The sequence below is a fragment of the Acipenser ruthenus genome, chromosome 3 (assembly GCF_902713425.1).
Source record: "Acipenser ruthenus chromosome 3, fAciRut3.2 maternal haplotype, whole genome shotgun sequence".
Classification (NCBI taxonomy): domain Eukaryota; kingdom Metazoa; phylum Chordata; class Actinopteri; order Acipenseriformes; family Acipenseridae; genus Acipenser; species Acipenser ruthenus.
Genome location: NC_081191.1, coordinates 21,468,727 through 21,491,209, shown reverse-complemented (window position 1 = coordinate 21,491,209; position 22,483 = coordinate 21,468,727). Strand labels below are relative to the sequence as shown.

The 22,483-nt window shown below is 36.5% G+C and overlaps 1 protein-coding gene across 4 annotated transcripts in view; it reads left to right on the top strand.

The window, feature by feature from the left end:
• Positions 1-22,483, top strand: part of LOC117435326 (zinc finger transcription factor Trps1-like) — a 138,393-nt gene that overhangs the window by 30,159 nt on the left and 85,751 nt on the right. For all 4 annotated transcript variants that reach the window (XM_034058398.3, XM_059012707.1, XM_059012708.1 and 1 more), the window contains exons 2-3: positions 3,958-4,865; positions 21,160-22,283. In XM_034058398.3, the coding sequence (XP_033914289.3) occupies positions 3,960-4,865; positions 21,160-22,283 (2,030 nt within the window). In that variant the 5' untranslated portion in view covers positions 3,958-3,959. The remainder of the gene's footprint in view (positions 1-3,957; positions 4,866-21,159; positions 22,284-22,483) is intronic.

The following is a 22,483-nucleotide window of genomic DNA, read 5'->3' as shown; positions in this document are numbered from 1 at the left end:
ATTAACTGTATTTTAATGTAACTGTGTGGTGCTGTCTTTCTGTGCCATTTTTCATTCAAATGAAAGTTTTAAACGTAATATTATGAGAAAAATAACCTGAGCTTGCTGGCGCTAGTGCCTTGTATAATTTCTTGTGTGTTGCAAAGGAAACATGTGTTAATATTAGAGGATCTTTTTTTTGTCACCAAATGTGCATAAAGCTATATTAAAGTATGTATTTTATTTTATTTTATTTTCTTATTAAAAAAGCATATACTGCACGTACCCTAACCTCTCACTCGTGTCCAGCACCTGTGTGTGCATCTATTATTATTTTTAAAACTGACATCTCGATATTTACAGACATGTCCCGTAGCCATAATGTGACGGTGTAAACAGACGGTGTATACCATTGACGTCTTAAGTAGGGGACACGGCTCATTTGCATACCTCTGACAATTGGTTAGAAAAAATCCCTCTGAAACTATGCATGATGGAAAATCACATCTAAAACCATTACAGTTTTATAAATCACTTTTTTTTTTTTTTTACTGGTCGGAGATTACCGCCATCTTTTATGAATATGGGCCATTGTGCTTTATTCATACTGTATGTATTGAGGGACCTCTATTAGCATATTGCTTTATTTGCATGTTGCTTTTACTTTTAATATTAATTAGAAATTGTGCACAGATCATGAACTGGTTATATTGTAGTTAAGGCATTATTTTAAGCAGTTTGTTCACTGTAGCTCACAACATGTATTGAAAATAATGTGTATGTTTTGCAAGTCAGACTTGGAGTTTCTCTGTTACTTCAAAAGCCTGCTAGTCAAAACATTTGTTCACCGAATTTAATTTTCTTTTGGTATTACTACACATACCAACATGAGTATTTTTATAGTTATGGATACAACTTCAAAAGACTCCAAACTTAAATATCCCTCCAATCACATTACATGTAAGACTCACAAGTATAAGTATTATTATTATTATTATTATTATTATTATTATTATTATTATTATTATTATTTATTTCTTAGCAGACGCCCTTATCCAGGGCGACTTACAATCGTAAGCAAATACATTTCAAGTGTTACAATACAAGTAATACAATAAGAGCAATGCCAGCAGTACTTTACATGATCAATTAAGCAATAAAACCAGAAGAACATGCTGTTAACATAACAAGAAGGGCCTTACCAGACAGTAAAGCCCTCTTATGAGGGTTTCTATTGCTATTAGAAAATGGATATGTTAAAAAAAATATATATATATTTAAAGTGTTTTTAGTTTGTTTTTATAGTGATTTTATGCAGCACTAGTTTTTGTTACAAATGTTTTCCTCAATATTCCATGAGTAATGCGGTTTCTTTAGAATTCCATTTGTGGTCTGGTAGCCTTCAGGCTTTAGTATACCAGCTTAAATAATAACTCCATACTAAAAAAGAAACTTCTGCTTACATGGAGCTGTTCTTCAGTTCAGGTACCTCGTACAGAAACAGGAACATGGTTTGTGAACTGTTTGTAAAAACATGTAAAAGAATAGTACCAGTAACTTAAGCTTTTTTTAATAAGGATTTGAGCACATGTTTGTGTATTTGTGTGAGATTTAGTGTTTACGTTACTGTTAGTTCCTAAAATGTAAAGTTTCAGTTATTAAAAATATCTGGTTGCCTACATGTATTGCTAGTTGTGCTGCTTGTTCAGTAACTTGTTCTCAGTGTGTTCATAATGTTTATTCAAAGCCTACTGGCTTTGTAAGAGAATAGAGCACCATGCCTGTGTTATGATATGCTAAATAAAGTTGCTGAAAGTAATGTCTGCATCCAGTTGTTTTGATTTCTACAACTTTTCTTTCAAACCCGAGACTGGTTGCTATTGCTGTTGTGGCTACTGTATTGCCGCTGCCAGCAAACATTATTCTAGATTTCTTTTGGACTTTATTTGCTATGGATAGATTGAATGAATAGGAGAGCGAGGACGCAGACTTAGTCTGCATTGACAGACATCATTAAGAGGGCTAGAACGGTGCATTTACAATTTTAACAAAATTGTAAACGCATTTTCAAGAGGGCTTTTTAATGTCTCTATTTAATTTTATAAAAGAACCTCTAGGTGTAATCATGTGAAAGTTTGAAATGATAGTAATTATTTGTGACACCAATAGCTTTGCCGACAAGAAAAGAATGTAGAGAAATGTGCTTTTTTTTGCATTTATTTATTATAAGTTTAAAAATCTGATAAAGTGTATTACATTGCTATGGACCAGGGAGGCTCCTGCTATGCTTTGTGTTCAGGCCTATTTCAGCATGCCTGTATTTAAACAATTACTTTCAATCAAGTTGCTTAATGTTTTAAAACATCTTTTAATCAAATGGAACCAGAAAAAAAAAATACGGATTCTGTATTATCAGCATACATAAATAAACAATGAGGGGCCTAAAAGTGTACCCTGTGGCACTCCAGATGTTTTAGGAGTGTGGTAAAGAGCTGATAAAAAGTCTTTTTTTTTTTTTTTTTTTTCAATCAGAATTATTTATTAACCACTTCATCCAGATTTAAAAATGAAACCCCTTCCCATGTACCAGATTTTGAAAATAATAATAATAATGTTTTCAAACCTGTAATTGCTATAAAATGTTACGATATGATGAATAAAACACAAATAAATGACCTAAACTGTGTTTTTCATTAACCCTTTATGCTGCTATGTACTACATACCCATGTTCAATATAGAGATAAAAACATGTTTTTTTTTTTTTGTTTTTTTTTTTAACAATGAAAACAAAAACCCTGCTAATAATAATCAGTAAACAGAACTCAAACAACATCAAAACATGTGCCATTATCGACTTGCTCTGTGAAATTTATTGAAATGTTCAATACAACAGAACCCAGGGTTGCCTTTGCAACTACTGCACATTTTTCTTGTGTCCATTCTTTTGTTTTTTTTCTTTTTCGTAGGGATAGTCACAAATGCGTGTACACAGCTACTTTGCGCAGGCATTGTGATGGATCTGGCTGCCGCAGACGCCTGCTTTATTGTCTTGTACCCAGTCTTGTGTTTTGATAGTATTTCGTCACAGCACTGCCATTTCAAACCAAACAGCTTCCCGTTTGCAGCTGGCTTATCTGTAAAGTAGCTGCATGCTCTTTGATTTGTCCAGTTTGTACTGTTCTTGGCTCCACATCGCTGAGTGATAAGTCAGCATCACTGTCGCTGGTATCAAAATCCTCCGAACCAACTTTACTCCCGCTGCTCATTATAGAAAGACCACATACGTTGCCATGTTTAGCTTTCACTAAAAACTATATAAACTACAACTAAACAAATAAAACTAATAATAAAACAAAAAATAATAATTTAAAACACTATATAACTTGTAAAAGTTGAATGGCTTCCCGCAATATATCTCAGTCTTCTAAACGCCCACAGCTATATTGGAATCGCTACATGACACGCAATTGAATACAAATGTCTCCTGACCCTCCCCTGACTTTCATTGCACATTCCACAGTACTAGCACTGCCTTAGAGAATGAAGTCTGAAACGCTAGACTGAGAAACCGATCATAGAATACAATGGGAAACTTGACATACGCACGTATGGCATGGTACTGTAAGTGGGTTTTCATTTGACGTATGTGCGTACGTCATGGTGTTGAAGTGGTTAATGTGTATTTTTCATGTTTGAAAATTGCATACGTATTTTAATATCCATAAATTGTAAATCACTAATGCACTGAAAGTATAATGAATTCACACAGTTTAAAATCAATGTTTTGATGGATTAAGTAATATTTTTATATGAATTGAAACTATTCAGATTTTTGAGAAATAAAAGAAGGCCGCAACAGTCAACAACAGTTTTACGAATAACAACCTTTATTTAAACAGGTTTTAAATGACACATCAATTTTAACTTTGTGAACAGTGCACAATCACCATTAAAACCTACTTTATTCATTTTCACAGATATGGTCCGAAAAAAGAATCCCCCTCTAAGAAACTTTGGTGGTGAAGGTGAAGCTCTGGAATCAACAGGTACTGATGGTGAGGACTCTGTTAGGAACAAAGATCTTTCTTCAGATCTCATGCAAGAAGACATCAGTCCGCGTGATGCATTAGAGTCAGACAAGACGGAGGATCATTATATGCAAGTCTCAGAGCCTTCTTCCAGCATCAAAAAAGACTTGAAAAGCTTGGCACCAAGAGAAAGGCCTGGTTTCAATTATGAAAGCCACAAGAAGGGAGGAAATGTTCCATCCTTCCCCCATGATGAGGTGACAGACGTAAATATGCTGGCTTTCTCAACTCCAGCTGCTGGGGGAGTCTGTGAACTGCTGAAGTCTCCGGCAAGATCACATCCAGATGATGGTGAAGACGGGGCCTGTGCCCCATCTGAAGACCTCAGCGAGACAAAAGAGGCACATCAGATGTCGCCAGTGTCAACAGGCGGGGCTGTACAAGTTCAAGGTGGTCAACTGGACCATGAGAGCCCTGCCCTGGACAACTCTGTGGTCTCAGAACCCCCTCAAGTACCTTCTTTAGAGCTTGGCAAGGGTGTGGACAACGAAAGTCCAGATGATGCGGCACCTTTGTCTCCAAAGCTGCAGGACTTCAAATGCAACATCTGTGGTTATGGTTACTATGGCAATGACCCCACAGACCTTATCAAACACTTCCGCAAGTACCATCTTGGTCTGCACAACCGCACCAGGCAGGATGCTGAACTCGACACCAAGATCTTGGCCCTCCACAACATGGTGCAGTTTACCCACTCCAAAGACTTTCAAAAGCTCAACCACAGCATGCTCACTGGGGTGCTTCAAGACATCAGCTCCCAGCGGCCCATGGTACTGAATGGGACTTATGATGTACAGGTTTGTATAATGTTCTTCTGTTCTTGCTCTTCATCTTGATACCCATGAACCTCGCCATTAAACTTTCTTGCCTGGAAACCTCAATAAGATCTGATGTTACTAACCTAGCTGTGTTTTCCAAGCTTTTTTCCCCCGTCTTGCGCTAGAATGCTTTCTGAGATCTAACTGTCTCATAACTTCTGTCTGCAGTCAGTATTTCACTAGCAAAGCAAAAGTAAACAAGTTAATAGGGGTGTGCTTTTGGTACATTTTTATGAACATTTAAATGCTATGCAGGTGTCAGCGTTTAAATGTTTAAACCATATCTAAATACAAACACTGTTTATATTACATTATGATGTAAACTGACAGCCCTGGGTAGTATTTTCTAAGCAAAGAAACCCTAAATAAACAAATAATGTTTTAACATCACAAAGACTTAACTATAAAGTTTAAAAAAAACAAAAACACGTACACACCAAATTATATATTGGAATTAGGGCAGTGACTCGATTCACTTTTTTGATTGGTTAATTTATGGACATCACTTGATTAACCGGTAGATTAATTGGTAGATTCATCCATGCACATTTTTAATAGAGGTAACAATTTTATAGCGGTTGTCCTGCATGTAATTCTGAAAAATCAATAGAATCTAAAAAAAAATAAGCCCAATGGAAATGTGGTCTTTTTAAAAGCATTTGTATTATTATTTTTATCTTGGTAAATGTCTCTCTTTGTATTTGTACTGCACTATTGAGATGTACCTAAATTAAGTGAATAAACTAAACAAAACTTTATTTTATATTCAAAGAACAAAACAAAATCAATAATAATAATAATTAAAAAAAAACAAAAAAAAAACACAGCTTACATATGTAACAGAATCTGTCAAATACACAGATTCCAATACATTGTTATATTGACTCTACTGTTCAGGGATCGGTGCCACAAACAATTTTTTTTTTTCTATCCCCTTCTGTTGACAAATTACATAGATATCAAGGACATTTTATTTTTTTAAAGAAATTATTTGCGTGAAAGTGTACTGGTAGTTAAAGCCTATACATCATTTATTTACACTTATGCATTCTAAAACCTTCCTTTTAAAATCGTGTTATACGTATTCACAGGGATGTAAGGGCTACATAAATGTCAGTCGCCTTCTAGAGTGTTCTGTTAATTATGGATGTTTGCTTTTTACAGCCATCAGTTCCTCTGTTTAGAGTTGCCATTTTATTATATATATATATATATATATATATATATATATATATATATATATATATATATATAACAAACATCAGAAAAAACGCTTGTCATTAACTTTGTTACATACTACAGCATGAACACAGAGTGCACCAATGAAGCACCAGATCAACCAAGAATAAAACCCGCCCCAGTGGCAATCTTTCTGTTGCACCAATTAGAAAAACTACTTGGAGGCAATTGCCAAACCCCTTCCTTTTTATAATATCCGCCCTTCGTGTGGCAGCACAGCAGCCGGATACACGACGGACTGCTGTATATGATGATAAATTACTAAAATTAATACATTAAAAAAATATGCGTTTGAAATTTGTCACGTGACTCTGGTTATACTTCTAGCATATTATTCAATATTTAACCACTTCTTTAGAGTTTATACGTTTTTAAATGCTTAAAATTCCCATCCCTAGATGTAATTAAATTCAACTTTCAAATGACAGGGCCTTTGCGATTAGTCTCAAACAAGTCCTGAAGAAGGTGAAACATTTACATAAAGACATGTGATGCTTGTCTACAGCTCTTTTCTCTTGCATTGTGCTTAAAACTTGGCTAGGCACTGATCTATGAGAAAAGCAGCATATTAATGTAAATACATCCACTGTTGAGAACCAAGATCATTTTTTATTGCCAAGTCTCAAGTACAATGCTTCAGAGCATTAAATTACTTTTTAAAATATATTGATCTTTCCAGAACTTAAATAGACCTCAGTGAAAAAAACCTTAATTGTATATGAACATTCATTCAAAGTTACAGAAGTTAATTGACAATTGCCAATTTGTTTGACTTTGCTTTGTGCCCCATTGCCACTCAAACCTCCCTTAACACTAGAACCGCTGGATTTTTTTAACTCCCTAGAACTGCCACGTGGGTTACTTTGACCCATATATTTTTAAACTGCTTCTTTATGAAAATGAAAGACATACTATCGGATAAAACTGAAAAGTTTTATTCATGAACATCATTTCTAACATTTGCATCGCAGAAACACTGTATTTAAATGGGAAATTAAACGTAAAAGGTTTTATTTTTAAAATGAGCGCATATACAGCACGACTACAAACAGTGAAAATATATAATAAAATATACATCTCAAAAGAAAAGGGATGTACATATACCAGTGTACAGGTGTAAACAGGTATTTGTACACACAAAACTATAAAACCGAAATCATTGTTTCTAATACTACATAAAAAGAAAATATAACACTACTTCTGGTATGACGGCTGCATTGTACTCTATGGAGGAGTGTACACGTCTGCCAGCTGACTGTGCCTGCATCCAGGAGCTGTGTTGTAAACACAGACGCAGTTCCATTGAACACTATTGTGTAAACATGTGTAAACTGGTACATACAAACCTGTAAAACCGAAATGTTTTTTTTTCTAAAAGTAATATATAAAAAAGAACATATATAACATATGTTTCATATTAGGCACATATTATCCTACCTGTCATTTCAGTTTGCTGTAATGCATCTGAGTGCAGCTTGCCATATTCCAATCAAAATGACTACTTTCAAGATTAAATATTTCCTTCCGATATATTCCCAGTTGCATTTGTGGAACAAAACGAAGGATTGTTGTCTCCAGGTACATTGAAAAATAAGCAACTAGGCTTTCACTGAGTTGGCATCAGTCTACAAACAAAGAAAGGCTTGAAATTTTAAAAATAAATAAATAAATAAATAAATAAATAATTGTGCTAGGAGGAGGAGGCGTATCTTGTTTGCTGCATTTACAATATATATATATATATATATATATATATATATATATATATATATATATTTTCCGTTATATTAAAAAAAACATGTATTGTAATGCATGGGTCACATTGACCCACGTGGCGGTTCTAGGTAGAACTGTTTATAACGTTACAATTTTTGTGATTATGGCTATCAAATGCCATCAGGATATTTAATTCATATATTTAGGAAAAGACAAAAAACGGACATACACATACGATTTAGAACGGAAGAATAATTAACATTTTAAATGCAAAATGGGTCAAACTGACCTGCATGGCGGTTCTAGTGTTAATGACTGATATTGAATGCATTACATAGACTGTGTGTTATTGCTAAATTACTATGCTTTTACCATGGCAAACCGCAGTCAAATGTTCACCTCGGAAAGGGGGCTATATGATAGTGTGTGTTTATAGTGGAAACCATACTCTTACAAGTAAACAAATGCACAAGTAAGTGAACATGAACTATAATTGTGTCCAGACAAAGAGTAATCTGCTTATTGTAATTATGATTTTGTATTATTGTGAAAGCTCTTAAAACAAAAAATCAGTGGTGTCTCATATTTAAATAAGTACATAAAAAAAGTATTTTCTCTTCAATGTGCAGTATGTGCAGTATGTGCTTTGAAAAAGGATGGCTTCACAGTACGTAACAGGTTACAAGAAGCAGATCTTGTTGCATGCCAACAGTAATCGGAGGTTGGTCTTTGGCTTTTAATACTGGCTTTTGTTTTACCCAGTTAACTTTAGATATCTGCTATAAACAAGTCTTTTTAAATAGTTTTGATTTTTGAAAGTATTGCTTCTTACCATCTGTTTGACATTAGATACAATCTGTCTCAATGAAAAACATTGAAAAGTGAAAAAAGTGAAATTGACTAAACCAAAACACTTTGGGTGAGTTACAGTTCCAGCAAAAATAAAAATGCTATGTTAATCATTATTTAAGCATTTAATGATTACATATGTGTGTTTTTATTAACAGTTATTTTATCTAATAGGTTTGTATTTTTAATTTATCAAAAAATATAAATATAAAACTGGATGATTTAACAAGTAAAAAAACAAAACAAAAAAACCCCATTCCATTAAGAAAAAAAGTTCCTAATCTTTACTGTACTGGTATGTGTTTAATTGATCTAGTTGTGTTGCTTTATCACTCTGTAATGCCAGTACAACATGTATTTGTCTTACAACACATTTAAATAAAATCTGTAAACTGTGGGACAAATTCCAACAGGGATAAACAGTTATCAGTTAAGTTTAAGTTACAGAAACTGCCATTTTTATTTTTTGCGTTTTAGTTTTTGTCAGTGTGACGTTATCATTTTTAATTACCTAAGCTCATTGTCTGCAAAAAAGAGTCTTCTCTTTTCTTTTTGTAGTCTCTCTATCTGCCCTCCTCCAGGGGGACTAATGAGCTTGCTAGAATGCCCTTTAGCCCTTTCACGGTAAAAGTATTAGTTAATTAGTGGTGGTTCCATTGTGGCAGTATTTCCATTTTAGATATATTGCGAGTGGACATTGTTTCATAGAAACATTTGAATTACTCTTCTCAGTACCTTTTTTTTTTTTTACTACTCTAGTGGTCCATGAGTGTTCCAGAAGTTGAAAAAAAGACATACCTTTTAAATAAGTTTTAACGATCTCAAGATCTGCTGCTTTTTTGTTTATATTTACAGATTTGTCACTGTTATACACCATAGAAATACCTGAAATAAAATGAATGCATCTTCTATTTGTAAAAGTATGTTTGGACAAGACAAAACAGGGCTGAATTCAGGTGCAATATAGTAGTAGAGGCTGGAATAGCCTTCTCACAGACCCAGAAAAAGCCAAACCACTTCAAAAACAGGCTGTGGTAGAGCAGAGGCTCTGCACAATGGTGTTTTTGTGTGTGTGTGTTCTGTTGCTGACATCCATCTTGGTTTGGGAATGGGAGCCAAAATGGCTGCCATTTGCACAGCCACATGGTTTTGATGGTTTAATTGAAAATTTGGAATGTGGCCCAGGGGTGATAATCACTAATAAACAAAACACAGGAACAAAATAAGTCCTTTAAACAAAACACTCCAAAATACACAGCAGCTTCGGCTATCTCGGTGTATAGTAGCTCTCTACATTTCCTTCTTTCTTACTCTCTTTCTCTCTCTATTCCACTGCATGCTCCTACACACTCGCCAAACAACCATTTAATCTGCCTTTTTATAGCATGTGGCCAGGGGTTTAATTGGCAATCAATCAATCAATCACCCCCTGGCCACATTCCACACTTTTCAATTAAACATGTGGCTGTGCAAACAGTGGTCATCTTGGCTCCAGAGTGTTATCCCATTCCTGAGCCAAGAAGGCTGCCAGCCACGACACGCACACACCAATGTGCAGAGCCTGCTCTGCCACACAGACATTCTATTTCACTGTGAACTGTCAACTAGTTTTAAATATGTAATTCTCTGTATTTTTCCAAGTATCCTTACATCAGCCTTTTGTTGCTGTTATCTTTCAGGCAGACACATTGGTCAAGATTTATAACAGATGCACCATTTTATTCTGAAAGGGATAACATTTTTAAAACAAGAAATAAACAACCCACTTTTTTACTGAAGGAAACTGAAGTAAAACCTTAGTAAATATCTGTGGTTTCCATGGCTTAAGAAACCGCAGATAAAGAACTACAGTCTTGGGAATGATCAGAGTTTGTAGGGTTTTTTAGATCTTTTCAAAGCTAGGGGTTGGCTTATATACCCTTCTCTCTTGTATATAGTAAGTGCTGTGTTTTCTATTTCTTAGTCCCTCTTTTAATAGGATAACCATCCCTAGCAATGATGACTTTAGCAATGTAACTTACTGTAGAATTGGTTGCTCAGTATGTATAATTTACTGTACATTATACTCAACTAACCTTGGTATTAAACACTTGGGAGTTAACTATTCACTTGTATAATACCTACCCTAACTCTGATGATGCGCAACAGCTAAAGATTGCTTGTCACATTCTCAGAAACAGAGGGACATTTGTTTAACTACAAGCTTTCAACTTGATGTGGTTACAGCAAGGGGAAACAATAACAGAATACAGCCTATGTGTCATTAACTGAATTTTCCATATGTGGTAATATAAAAAAAGCATGATATCTCATTACCCAAAGGCACACAGAATGGAAGCCAGTAAAAAGGGAAGTTAAATTATCTAAAAAAAAAAAAAAAAAGGTACTGACCAGATGTTGTATAAATGTATCTGTGGAAAGTTTCAGTGCGGTCTGATCTTAGGATTTAATTCATTGCTTGCATGTTTACTATTCATGTAATTTCATATTTAATTATTCCTATTCATATTTAATTGGGTTTTTAGTGTACAGTATGCTCTGTTATAATCATTATGGTCTTCGAAGAATTTTCCATTTCCTTAAATAAAACAATGCAGTTAGAATGCAGTAGGATTTTGCTTCTTGACACGATTTAAAGTGCAGTCCCTATAATTAAAAAATCCATCTTCTATTTTGAGCTTTAGTACCAGTATTACTGCTGCTTCTATTTTTGTGCAGTACAATGTTTCATTTCTAATACTTTTTCTTCACTTTTAAAAAGTCTCTCAAGGGGTCGCCAGTGGCTCAACAAGTAAAGTTGATGAACCTTGCTGATGTCCCAGAGTGCATTCCCGCGGGCTACAGAGACAATCCACTGGTGTTTGCTACCCCCATAGTAGAGGCCGTTACCAGTCAGGTGCCAGGATCAGACCACTCAGGCTGAACAGTTGCTTCTCAGAGTTAGGTAGCTTGGCAACACTTAATTGAGGAGAAAACAGGGATAAATAATAAAAAACACCTGCAGAACAGTGTTGTACCTTCAGTGAAGAACATTTTAGAAAGGATTAAGTACAAAATCTACTGTACCTAATTAATCAATCAGTCAATCAATCAATCTTTATTTTATATAGCACCTTTTCATAGTGGACCACCATCACAAAGTGCTTTACAAGATGCAGTAACAACAAGGAAATCCATAATACTTTAAATACAGAGAAATGCATAATACATGAAATACAGAAAGAAAAAAACAATGCATAATACATTGAATACAGTGGAAAGTACATAATACATGATGGTAACATAATACATGAAATAGTAGAAGCAACACAGCAGCTAATAGCAGATATCAGGCTTAAAGAGCAATTAAGGGGCAAGGGAACCCATTTTAAAACCTTAGCTATTGTAGTTCACCTTTAAGGGCTTCATTGATTCAGACGACAGATTACAAAATGTTATTCCTATCTACATTTTCCTAATTCTTTATTTTATATGGGCTTTTGTTTTTTCTCGGGTCACAGTAATTAAGAATTGTCAAAGTAGCAGTGAATGGGATAGCATTGTTCTCAATGACTTGGAAAGGAATGGAAAAGATCTCTTTCATTAATTAGCTTTTCACCTGAACTGTGGCTAATAAACAGCATTTTTATCAATGTAATGGAGCTTAGGCCAGATTCTGTGATTGCTGTCAGCTTTTGTTATGTTGTTCTTTTCCAGCTCATTCCTTTAAAATAATGGACAACACACAAGCAATCACAATACTGGTCAAAAGGTACATTTTAGTTATTCCAGTGAGCTATCTCTGGTGGTTTGTGACAGTTTACAGATATGTGTTTTTTTCTTTTTCTGGTGGGTAAAACACACAGTAATGATACAGCATGCTGCACTGCACTTATTCTCTCAAACACATCTTTGATGGCAGGAAAGCTATGCAATAAATCACAAGAAATCTCCAGAGAAAAATCTAAAACACACACTGCATATATGAGTGGGTTGTATTAAAATATTACTAGAGCCCTGTGAAATTATTTCTATTTTTTTAAATAATTTTTCACAAATGTCATTTTATTACAGATGCACATTAATAAAACATCTCAAATAGATGTATATCAATAACAGTATAGTATACATCATATGTATTTATGAAACATTATCCACTTTTTAAAGAACTTTTTGACATAAACAGCACCTTGCGCAGAAAAATTAGTTACCATAATTTCTCATTAGTGGCAGTAACGTTAACATACAGTCCCCCAGTCTTTAATTAACTGCCTATTTACAGTAAATACTGCCCATGCCCTCTATAAAAATACAATATGATAAAATAGGATTTGTATTTCAATCCCATTGCACTGAAGGAGTATACAGCAAGCTTGGGGTTTCTCAGTATTTAAACACCAAGCAAAGCAGATTAATTCATTCATTCAAATCCGTTCAAAACCAAAATAGCATTTGCTCCAGTGCAAAGTTTGCACACCCGGTTTAAGAAGCCATTAAAACAAAGAGAGAGTGTGTGTTAGAGAGGGAAGTACTGTAGACAGATGTGGCCTGTTTTACAACTGGGCTTTTCATAAAGCTATTTGAATACACTCTACAGAAAGATCCCAAAGTAGCATAGATAGTGAAGACTATACCACAAAATGCAAAGTATACATCAAAAGATATACAAAATTAAGTGATAGAGACATTAAGTAAATCCAATTAGAGAAATATATGTATTCACACGAGATAAGTGCAATGTAGAAAATCTGTCCATCATGGTAAAATTTGTTACAGATTCAATACCTCTGTAACATTTCAATACCTGAGCATCTTTCTAGAATTGAGAACATGATGGGAGACTACATTTGGGGGCTGATTCGTGAAAGTGATTTACAGTATAATCGTAAATCTTGAAAAACTACTCACTTCTAAATCTTTTGTAGTGATTTCTGTATTACTTTAGTATAAATACATGTTAATTTGGATTCATATGTTGTTTTTTTCTGACTTTATGTGAACGAAAAGACACAAATTCGCCCGTTTTCTCATTGGAAATAGGTAAATTTCAAAATATCACTGTCCTGATCACAAAAGCAAAGTTTGTGGGGAATAATAGCCATTTTCTACACTTTTGAGGCATAAGCAATTAGGAAATAACACTTATTACCCAGGAACAAAAATTGTGTTACAGAGTGTAATCCATTTTGAAGTGACCAAATGTGTTGTTGATAAACAGGATCTTATTCTTTATAGACTGTCAGAAGTCTCAGAGGATAATATTGCTTCCATAGTCTTATATACAGAAGCATCCAGACTCTTTTCTAAGCTGAAGAGACAGAGCTTCTTTGTTCTTGGAAAGTTCCTAGTCTATATTCTTGGTATTTTAAAGCCAGCCAATGCTGTTCTTCAGTCACAATATCTGTGCCGTGCTGGTGAGGTGATAAATGCATCAACTGATGCATTCAGAAATCTCTGTCAAGATGAAGATTTCTGGAATGAGCACTGTAGTGTAGCTGTAGCTGTGCATATTACAGAGACAGAGAACCATGAGTAAGCAGCTAGCTGATTCTGTGTTTTCAACACTGGGACATTCAGACTCTGCAAATACTGCTAAATCTGACTGCAATCTGACATTAAAGAGACCTATGTTAAACATTCTAGATAAAGCAGTGTCAGAGATGGGACACAGATTTTCTCTCAAGAATCTAGATTTAATGAAGTCTTTGTCTTGCTTTGTACCCCACTCTAGAACATTTCTTGATGCTACCATGTTAGAGCCTCTTCAGATGATAGCTGTTGTTGACAAAAATGACATGGCCAATGAAATTGTTGTAGCTAAACCTATGTTGCTTAAAAATCTCAACAAAGATGCAGACTGTGCTGCTGTCTGTAAACTTCTGCATGGATATAACATGTCACATTATTTTTACATACAATTACATTTTTTTTTTTTTTTTACAGATTATTTTTATATACAATTACCCATTTATACACTTGGGTTTTTACTGGAGCAATCTAGGTAAAGTACCTTGCTCAAGGGTACAGCAGCAGTGTCCCCACCTGGGATTGAACCCACGACCTTCCGGTCAAGAGTCCAAAGCCCTAACCACTACTCCACACTGCTTCATGTGACTATTTCATCTCCACTCTGTCACGAGTACTTACTCTTTTTCGTCGATCCATGCTTCATGACAGAAAGAGAAACTTAGTTATTTTGGCTCATGAAAAAGCTATCACTAGGAGTCTGAACATTGACCTTGTAAAGGAGTTCTCCAAGTCAACAAATAGAAAACTTATGCTTTAATTATATTGCTTACATTTTTTTTCATTACTTTTGGAAAGTGAAAAGTTAGATTGTATATATCGGCATAATAGTTTAAATAAAATGAATGGAAAAGCAGTTTAAGTTTAAAGGAATAAAAAAGACAGCTCAGAAAAAAAGAAGTAGAGATAAACACTTCATCCCAAATGATGTACACCTGTAGAACATGGGTGACAGAGCTGCACTGAATACATCTAAAAGAATACTCAGTATTTGGTGAGTCATGCTGCATTTGCGGTTGTTTGTCATGGAATTGCCTACAAGCCTATATTACTGCAACGAAAAATTGCTATGTTTAAAAGTGTGTCTAAATGCTGGCCCCTCTAAGAGGTCTACTGGCCCCCCAGCCTAAAGGAGCTGGAGCTGGAGCCGGGCCTGCATGCACCATAGGTTCTTTGAGAAATTACCTCTCTTAATATCATCTCACAAACCCACTTATTGTCAGTTTTTGCAGCCTGTTAAATGCTGCGTGGCCGGGCTTTAATAAGTAACCACAGGATATATTTAATTCCTAATGCAACTAACAACCAATAATCTCGGATGATAAACTGACATTTTGTGCAGCCTGTCAAATGCTATGTGGGCGGTCTTGACGGGATACAGTTCAGTTACAAAACACCAAAACCCCCCCATCAAGTATTTCTAGCTATCATCAGTTGACAATTCATGCTTTCGATAATGACGCAAACTGTTTCGTTCCAGTTAGTGATACAAAACGTATTTGTCCTGTAGTAAACTAGATGCATTTGTTTAAATGTAAAGAATGACTAAACGTACAGTATGAAAACACTGCTCTTTTAATTCACTGTTTTCTTTCTTTTTTCTCGCACTCGCAATGTGCTGTCAGATACAAACGTGATACTTGGTTTACATCATGACCCGCTTTATATCATGAATTGTGCCTGCATGGCAATCATGATAAAGAAGCCAGTTCATCTGTACAAGCAAACAAGCCATATTTTCCCCAAAAGGAATAAACAGCTGATGATGCTTAACAACGGTGTCTTTCGACTCCCATTCCAGCTGACAGTTCAAAATCTGCACATCATTATTTTGTCACCGTCAGCTGCATACATCCCCTTATGCTCAAATTCTTTGCACGTTGTTTAATTGTAATGCACGGTTTAGGCACTTTAGAAACATATGTCTCTTCTCTTCCATCACAAGTTTTATTCCCAAATGACTCGCTTCAAAATATATATCTGCGCAAGTGCTAGTCAGAACTTCCGTTTCCCTTCAGACCGTTTCTATGGTAACGGCTGAACCTTGACAATTACTTATTTAAAGTATTTTTTGTATAAAACTCCCAATTTAAAAATGTCATTAATATGTTTGCTTTGTAATGATTTTTCGTTTTATATGTTCCATTTTATTTTGTGCTGTTCCGTATTTGCGAAAAACACAGGGCTCCAAATATTACCTTTCTAGTCTCACATCAAGCTCTGTTGCTGTCAATGTTGCTTTTGTAACTGATAGTAGAAAAGAATGTATCCATTAATTGTATTGTTAACATGGATATTGCATGTCTACCTATGTATGAATCAACACTACCCTGCTAAAATATTTAACAAATATACCATTTTAGTCACAGTTTGGACATCCCTAGGTATCTAAGTACAACTTGTCAAGGTATTTAGAAGTATTGGAGACCATTTCCAAGTAACAAAAAAAGAATGGCTGTCAAAGTCATCATTAGTTTAGGACCTTATTCACTGATGGAGATGCATATCGCTTATTAAATTATGGTAAAACTAAAATATCCATAAGCACAATCAGAATATTTGGATAATAAAAAAAGAAAAAAGAATACATTCGCTACCGCTTAGAACAGGCATGTTTGTGTTAACGTGATTCACCTGCAGTAAGCGATGGACGGTATCAACTCCCACACAATAACCTGACATTCAAAATGTCCCCCAATAACCAGTACAGAAATCAAAACAAACAAGCGTGTATGCAGTTCAAAATCTTTACTAAGACACTCATTACACTAATAAAAAAGATGTATTAAAACCTATGAATGTAATAAAAAGTAAGTGCAAAAAAATAATCCAAGTGCAGAAATGTGCAGCACAGGTAGGCTACATTACTGCAAATTATTTCCAGTGAAGAACTCTGTTATATGCATCTGGACAATCTTTTTTTTGCAAGTATGGATGGCAAACCTTCTAAAAAAAAATCCCAATTCGGCTCTATATCCGGATGCTGCTCCATATTATCAGTGTAACAAGCGCAGCATGCACGCTTACGTCATCTGTGTCTGTATCAGGCAGAGCGTCCTGGTCGCCAAGGTGACACAGCTGAGAATTATTCCTCTGACATCCCCTCTGGTGTTTCAGAGTTTCACTTTCGGTTGTATTTTCATCAGCACTCTCCTCCTCAACTACAGAAACCCCAGCTTTTTTGAAGCAATGTTGCACTGTTTGCTGACTGACACAGCACACAGTATCTAACAGACATTTTATTTACATTGAATTTTCATGCTGATGCGCATCGCTTTTCTCTTTCCAGCCATACTTGCTGTTGCAGTCAATGCTGTTTTTTCAAACTGTAAACCCGACACTGCATACTAGGATTAAATAGCCAAGGTACAGTACAGGGATAATCACTCAGTAACAAGGAGGCTGTGTGGTCCAGTGGTTAAAGAAAAGGGCTTGTAACCAAGAGATCCCCGGTTCAAATCCCACCTAAGCCACTGACTCATTGTGTGACCCTGAGCAAGTCACTTAACCTCCTTGTGCTCCGTCTTTCAGGTGAGACGTAATTGTAAGTGACTCTGCAGCTGATGCATAGTTCACACACCCTAGTCTCTGTAAGTCGCCTTGGATAAAGGTGTCTGCTAAGTAAACTAATAATAATAACAAGGTGCAAACAGCTGATTGAATCTGTCAAGCTTTACTACAGTTAAGTGCTGCCTTTTGTATTGAAATCTATGTCAATGGTAAGGTAACGAGGTGAAAACAGCTGATTGGTGGATTAGTAAGAGTGATTACTACAATAATAAGTGCTTTTGTTATTTAAATCTACGTGAATGGCACATAACGAGATCCAAACAGCTGAGTTTGCCCAAAATATACGGCGTGTTTAACATGTTATAAACAATATCTTTGCTATTGAAATCAATGGGAATGGCAAACAGCAAGTGCTACTTGTCCGATATAAACGGCTGCCCGAAATAACCCTGTACGGTGTAAGTGGTGCATATTGGAATATTTGAGATGTATATATGTCACACTTACGTATATTAAGAGAACCACTTATCCTATTGTAATACAACTTTGTTAGAACATTCCTTTGTTATTGAGTATTATAGTCCGGGATAATAATATTTTGGAATTAAAATGTTGTATAGAGTTCTGGTCGGTGATATTTTATGATATTTAGGTTAAATTGAGATCCAGCATTAGTGGCAGTCAAACCTGAGTGTCATGGTATTTGCTATTTTTCATGCACTGTATACATTTTTGCTTAATGGGGGTGGGTATTCCTAATATGATTATGTTTATCATATTCAATGACCCTGAGGGGCTTGAGAACATCAGATACTACATAAACTTGCCTAGGCTTGACAATTCTTCTATGGTAGTAATTTTGTACAACTTCAAAGTTATTGGGGGAACTTCTGTTCTTAACTAACTCTACTTTGCTTTTGCTTCAATACCTCAGGATCACAACGATAGACATAACTTATACACAAGTAATACTTTGCAGCCATGAGTATTTGATCTTATTCAGTTTAATTCTTTTTATCCTCTGCTCCTAGGAATCATAAATTAGCTTCCATGGCAGATAGGACAGTTTGCCTGTATATTTATTCTCATTCCTCTTGAAATGTAGCTTACAGATAGGCCACTCAGTTAGATGCATTAATCAACACCATTTATTCTATGCTCTCCTGCCACAAACCCAGTATTGTAGCTGACCACCTTGACTCTCCTCCGATTGCCCCATCCTGCTCTCTCTCTTCCTTCTCTCCTCTCTCCATTACTGATGTCTCCAGCCTACTGCTGAAATCAACTACTGCCAGGTGCCCCTTGGACCCCTAGCCAACAAATGTAGTCAGTCACTGTGCTTCTGACCTTGCTCCCTCCATTATGCACACTCTCAACCTGTCCCTGGTCTCAGGCCTGGTTCCTGCTGCCCTCTAGTCTGCCCAAGTAACGCCAGTGCTCAAAGAACCCTCCCTTGACCCGGCTGTCTTATACAACTTCCGTCCCATTTCCAATCTTCCTTTTCTCTCCAAAACTCTTGAAAGGGTTGTAGCCAGCCAGCTGACGAAACATCTCACAGATAACAATCTGCTTGAATCTCTGCAGTCTGGCTTCTGGCCACATCACAGTACCGAAACTGCTCTGCTCCGGATTGTGAATGATCTCCTGATTAATGCTGATGACTGCTGCTCCCTCTGTCCTTGTCCTCCTTGACTTAACTGCTGCTTTTGATAGCATAGATCATATTATTCTTCTTGACCGCCTTCAGAAGTATGCTGGGATCTCTGGAACCTGTCTCTCCTGGCTGTCCGCTTACCTATCTGGACACATGCAGTCTGTTTTCTTTGATGGAAGAAGCGCTGACGCAAACCCGGTCACATGAGGTGTCCCCCAAGGATCTGTTCTCGGGCCTATTCTCTTCAACATCTACATACTTCCCTTGGGTCACCTTATACGCCAACATAGCCTCATGTTTCACTCCTATGCAGATGACACCCAGCTCTACCTAAAAATAGACCCTGGATGTCCCTCTGCCATGGTCGGTCTCTCAGCATGCATCCAAGACATCGAGGCCTGGATCCTGTAGGATCAAAAACAACTCAAGAATCTCAATATTGCTGCCTTGAACCTCGGAAACTGTCTGCTGCTGCCTACTGTACGAAGCCTTGGTGTACTTCTGGATAGTAACCTCTCCTTTGATGCCCAAATCTCCCCTGTAGTCAAATCCTCCTCTACCACCTTTGAAACCTCTCAAAGGTCCGTCCCTACCTTTCCCTCCCAGATGCAAAGATACTTTGTCATGCATTCATCTCCCCTTTAATCGACTACTGCAACTCTCTGTGGTGGTCTTCCATCACACGCCATAAACAGACTGCAGCTGGTTCAAAATGCCGCTGCTAGGATTCTTACCAGATATAAAAAACATGATCACATTACCCCCTGTCTTGCCCAGCTGCACTGGCTACCTGTTAAGTTCAGGATTACTTTCAAAATTCTCCTGCTTACCTACAAGGCCCTCCATCACACAGGTCCAAAGTATCTCTCCAACCTGATGACCTGCTATGTCCCTGCCAACAAGCTGAGGTCCTCTGACTCAGGCCTGCTTGTTATACCCAAGCAAAAGTGCACCTCGGAGAGCGCTCTTTTAGCTTCATGGCCCCGACTCTATGGAACTCTCTCCTAGCTTTAGTGCGTGCAGCTCCCACAACTGCTCGCTTCAAATCAACTCTCAAGTGCCACTTGTTCTCTCTTGCTTTTAATGCTCTCTTAGCCTGATATCTGTTATTAGCTGTTATCTAAATTGCTATTTCAGGTTTTTCACTCCATCTTATTCATTTAATTTTGCTTGACACACGCATCCACTATGTTTAGAATTCACATCCTAGCCTTTTATTTAATGTATTATGCCTATATTTAATGCATCTGCATTGTTTTTTTTTACTGCTGTATGTAATGTACTATGCCCTGTATGTAAAGCATTATGCAGTGTTCCTCACTATCTTGTAAAGCGCTTTGTGATGGTGGTCCACTATGAAAGGCGTTATATAAAATAAATATTGATTGATTGATTAAGGCATTTGTGAATGTGGCTTGTGCAGTTTAGCTGTAGCAGCATAGCCAGGCTAGATTTATTAAAATATGCCTTATTTTGTTGGAAATGACCTGAGATTTTTTTTTTATTTACACAAATCTTCTAATCTATCTTTCAATGGAGCATATGTTAAAAGTATCATTTATAAAAGCCAAACCTTTTAAAGCTAAAAATACAGGGTAATTTCCTAAAAAAGAAACTGTAGAAAATTCCAAGAATTTTATAATTTTATAGCTTATAATTTATTTAATTGTATTATTTTTTCATGCCCAATTGTCAAGAAATATTTAACTTCAGTGCTATGAAAATATTTAACAGAGAGGTATTGAGACAAGTCACCCAAGTAAGCTTTTCCTCATGCTTGTTTTTTTTTCTTTCTGACAGGTATCTCTAGGAGGAACCTTCATCGGCATTGGGCGGAAAACACCGGACTGTCAAGGCAACACCAAGTACTTCCGCTGTAAGTTCTGCAACTTCACCTACATGGGCAGCTCCTCGACAGAATTAGAACAGCACTTTTTAGCCACGCACCCAAACAAGGTAAAAACTCCCCCAGCAAATGTTGACTCAAGTGACTATAACAAACCATCAGAGAAGAACTCTAACAAAGTCAACTGTTTGCCCCGCACCGTGGAGCCCAGTGAGCTAGGGAAATGGCAAGACAGAAGCACCATTAGGGCAGAAGATGATACTCCTATTGGTTACTCTGTCCCCATTAAACCTATGGATTCCCCCAGGCAAAATGGTACAGATACTACCAGTTATTACTGGTGTAAGTTCTGCAGCTTCAGTTGCGAGTCATCCAGCACTCTAAGACTCTTAGAACATTATGACAAACAGCATTGTGGAGACAAGTCAGGAAGCCCTAACAAAGAGGGCAGTGACAAAGTCTCAAGAGAAGACCTGATTAACCAGAACGATATTGGGAAAAAAACAGACGGGGAACCGATTAACACAACGAGGAAGAAAGAGCTAACAAGTAAAGCAACCAGTGAGGAAAACGTGGTGACCAGCTACAATTGTCAGTTCTGTGATTTCAGGTATTCCATGAGCCACGGCTCAGAAGTGATTATTGTTGGGCCTCTCTTGCGTCACTATCAGCAGGTGCACAGTATTCACAAATGTACAATTAAGCACTGCCAGTTCTGCCCTAGAGGACTGTGCAGCCCTGAAAAGCACCTGGGGGAAATTACCTACCCGTTTGCCTGCAGGAAAAGTAATTGTTCCCACTGTGCCCTCTTGTTGTTGCAGTTGTCCCCTGGTGTGACAGGGCGTGCCAAAGTTAAGCACCAGTGTGATCAGTGCTCATTTGCAGCTCACGATGTCGATATGCTTTTGCTTCATTATGAGAACATGCACAGCTCCCAGGCGGCAAAGGAAGTCAAGCCTGAAGATGAGCAGCCTGTGAACGATCAGGCACAATTGTCAGTCAAAGAAAACAAGGAGCACTCTTGCACCAAATGTGATTTTGTTACAGAGTTTGAAGAAGAGATATTTCGTCACTACAGGTAAGGGAAAAGCACAAAAAAAAAATTTAAAATGTGACTAATATAAGGATTTAGTTAACTTAGTTGCGGTTGACTTGAATTATTATTACTTTGCATTGATCATTAAAATGGAAATAAGCTTAAGGGTGTAACAGATACCTTTTTAAAAATAAGGACATGAATTCAACATGTTATAGCTGTTTTTCAATACTAGTTAGGAA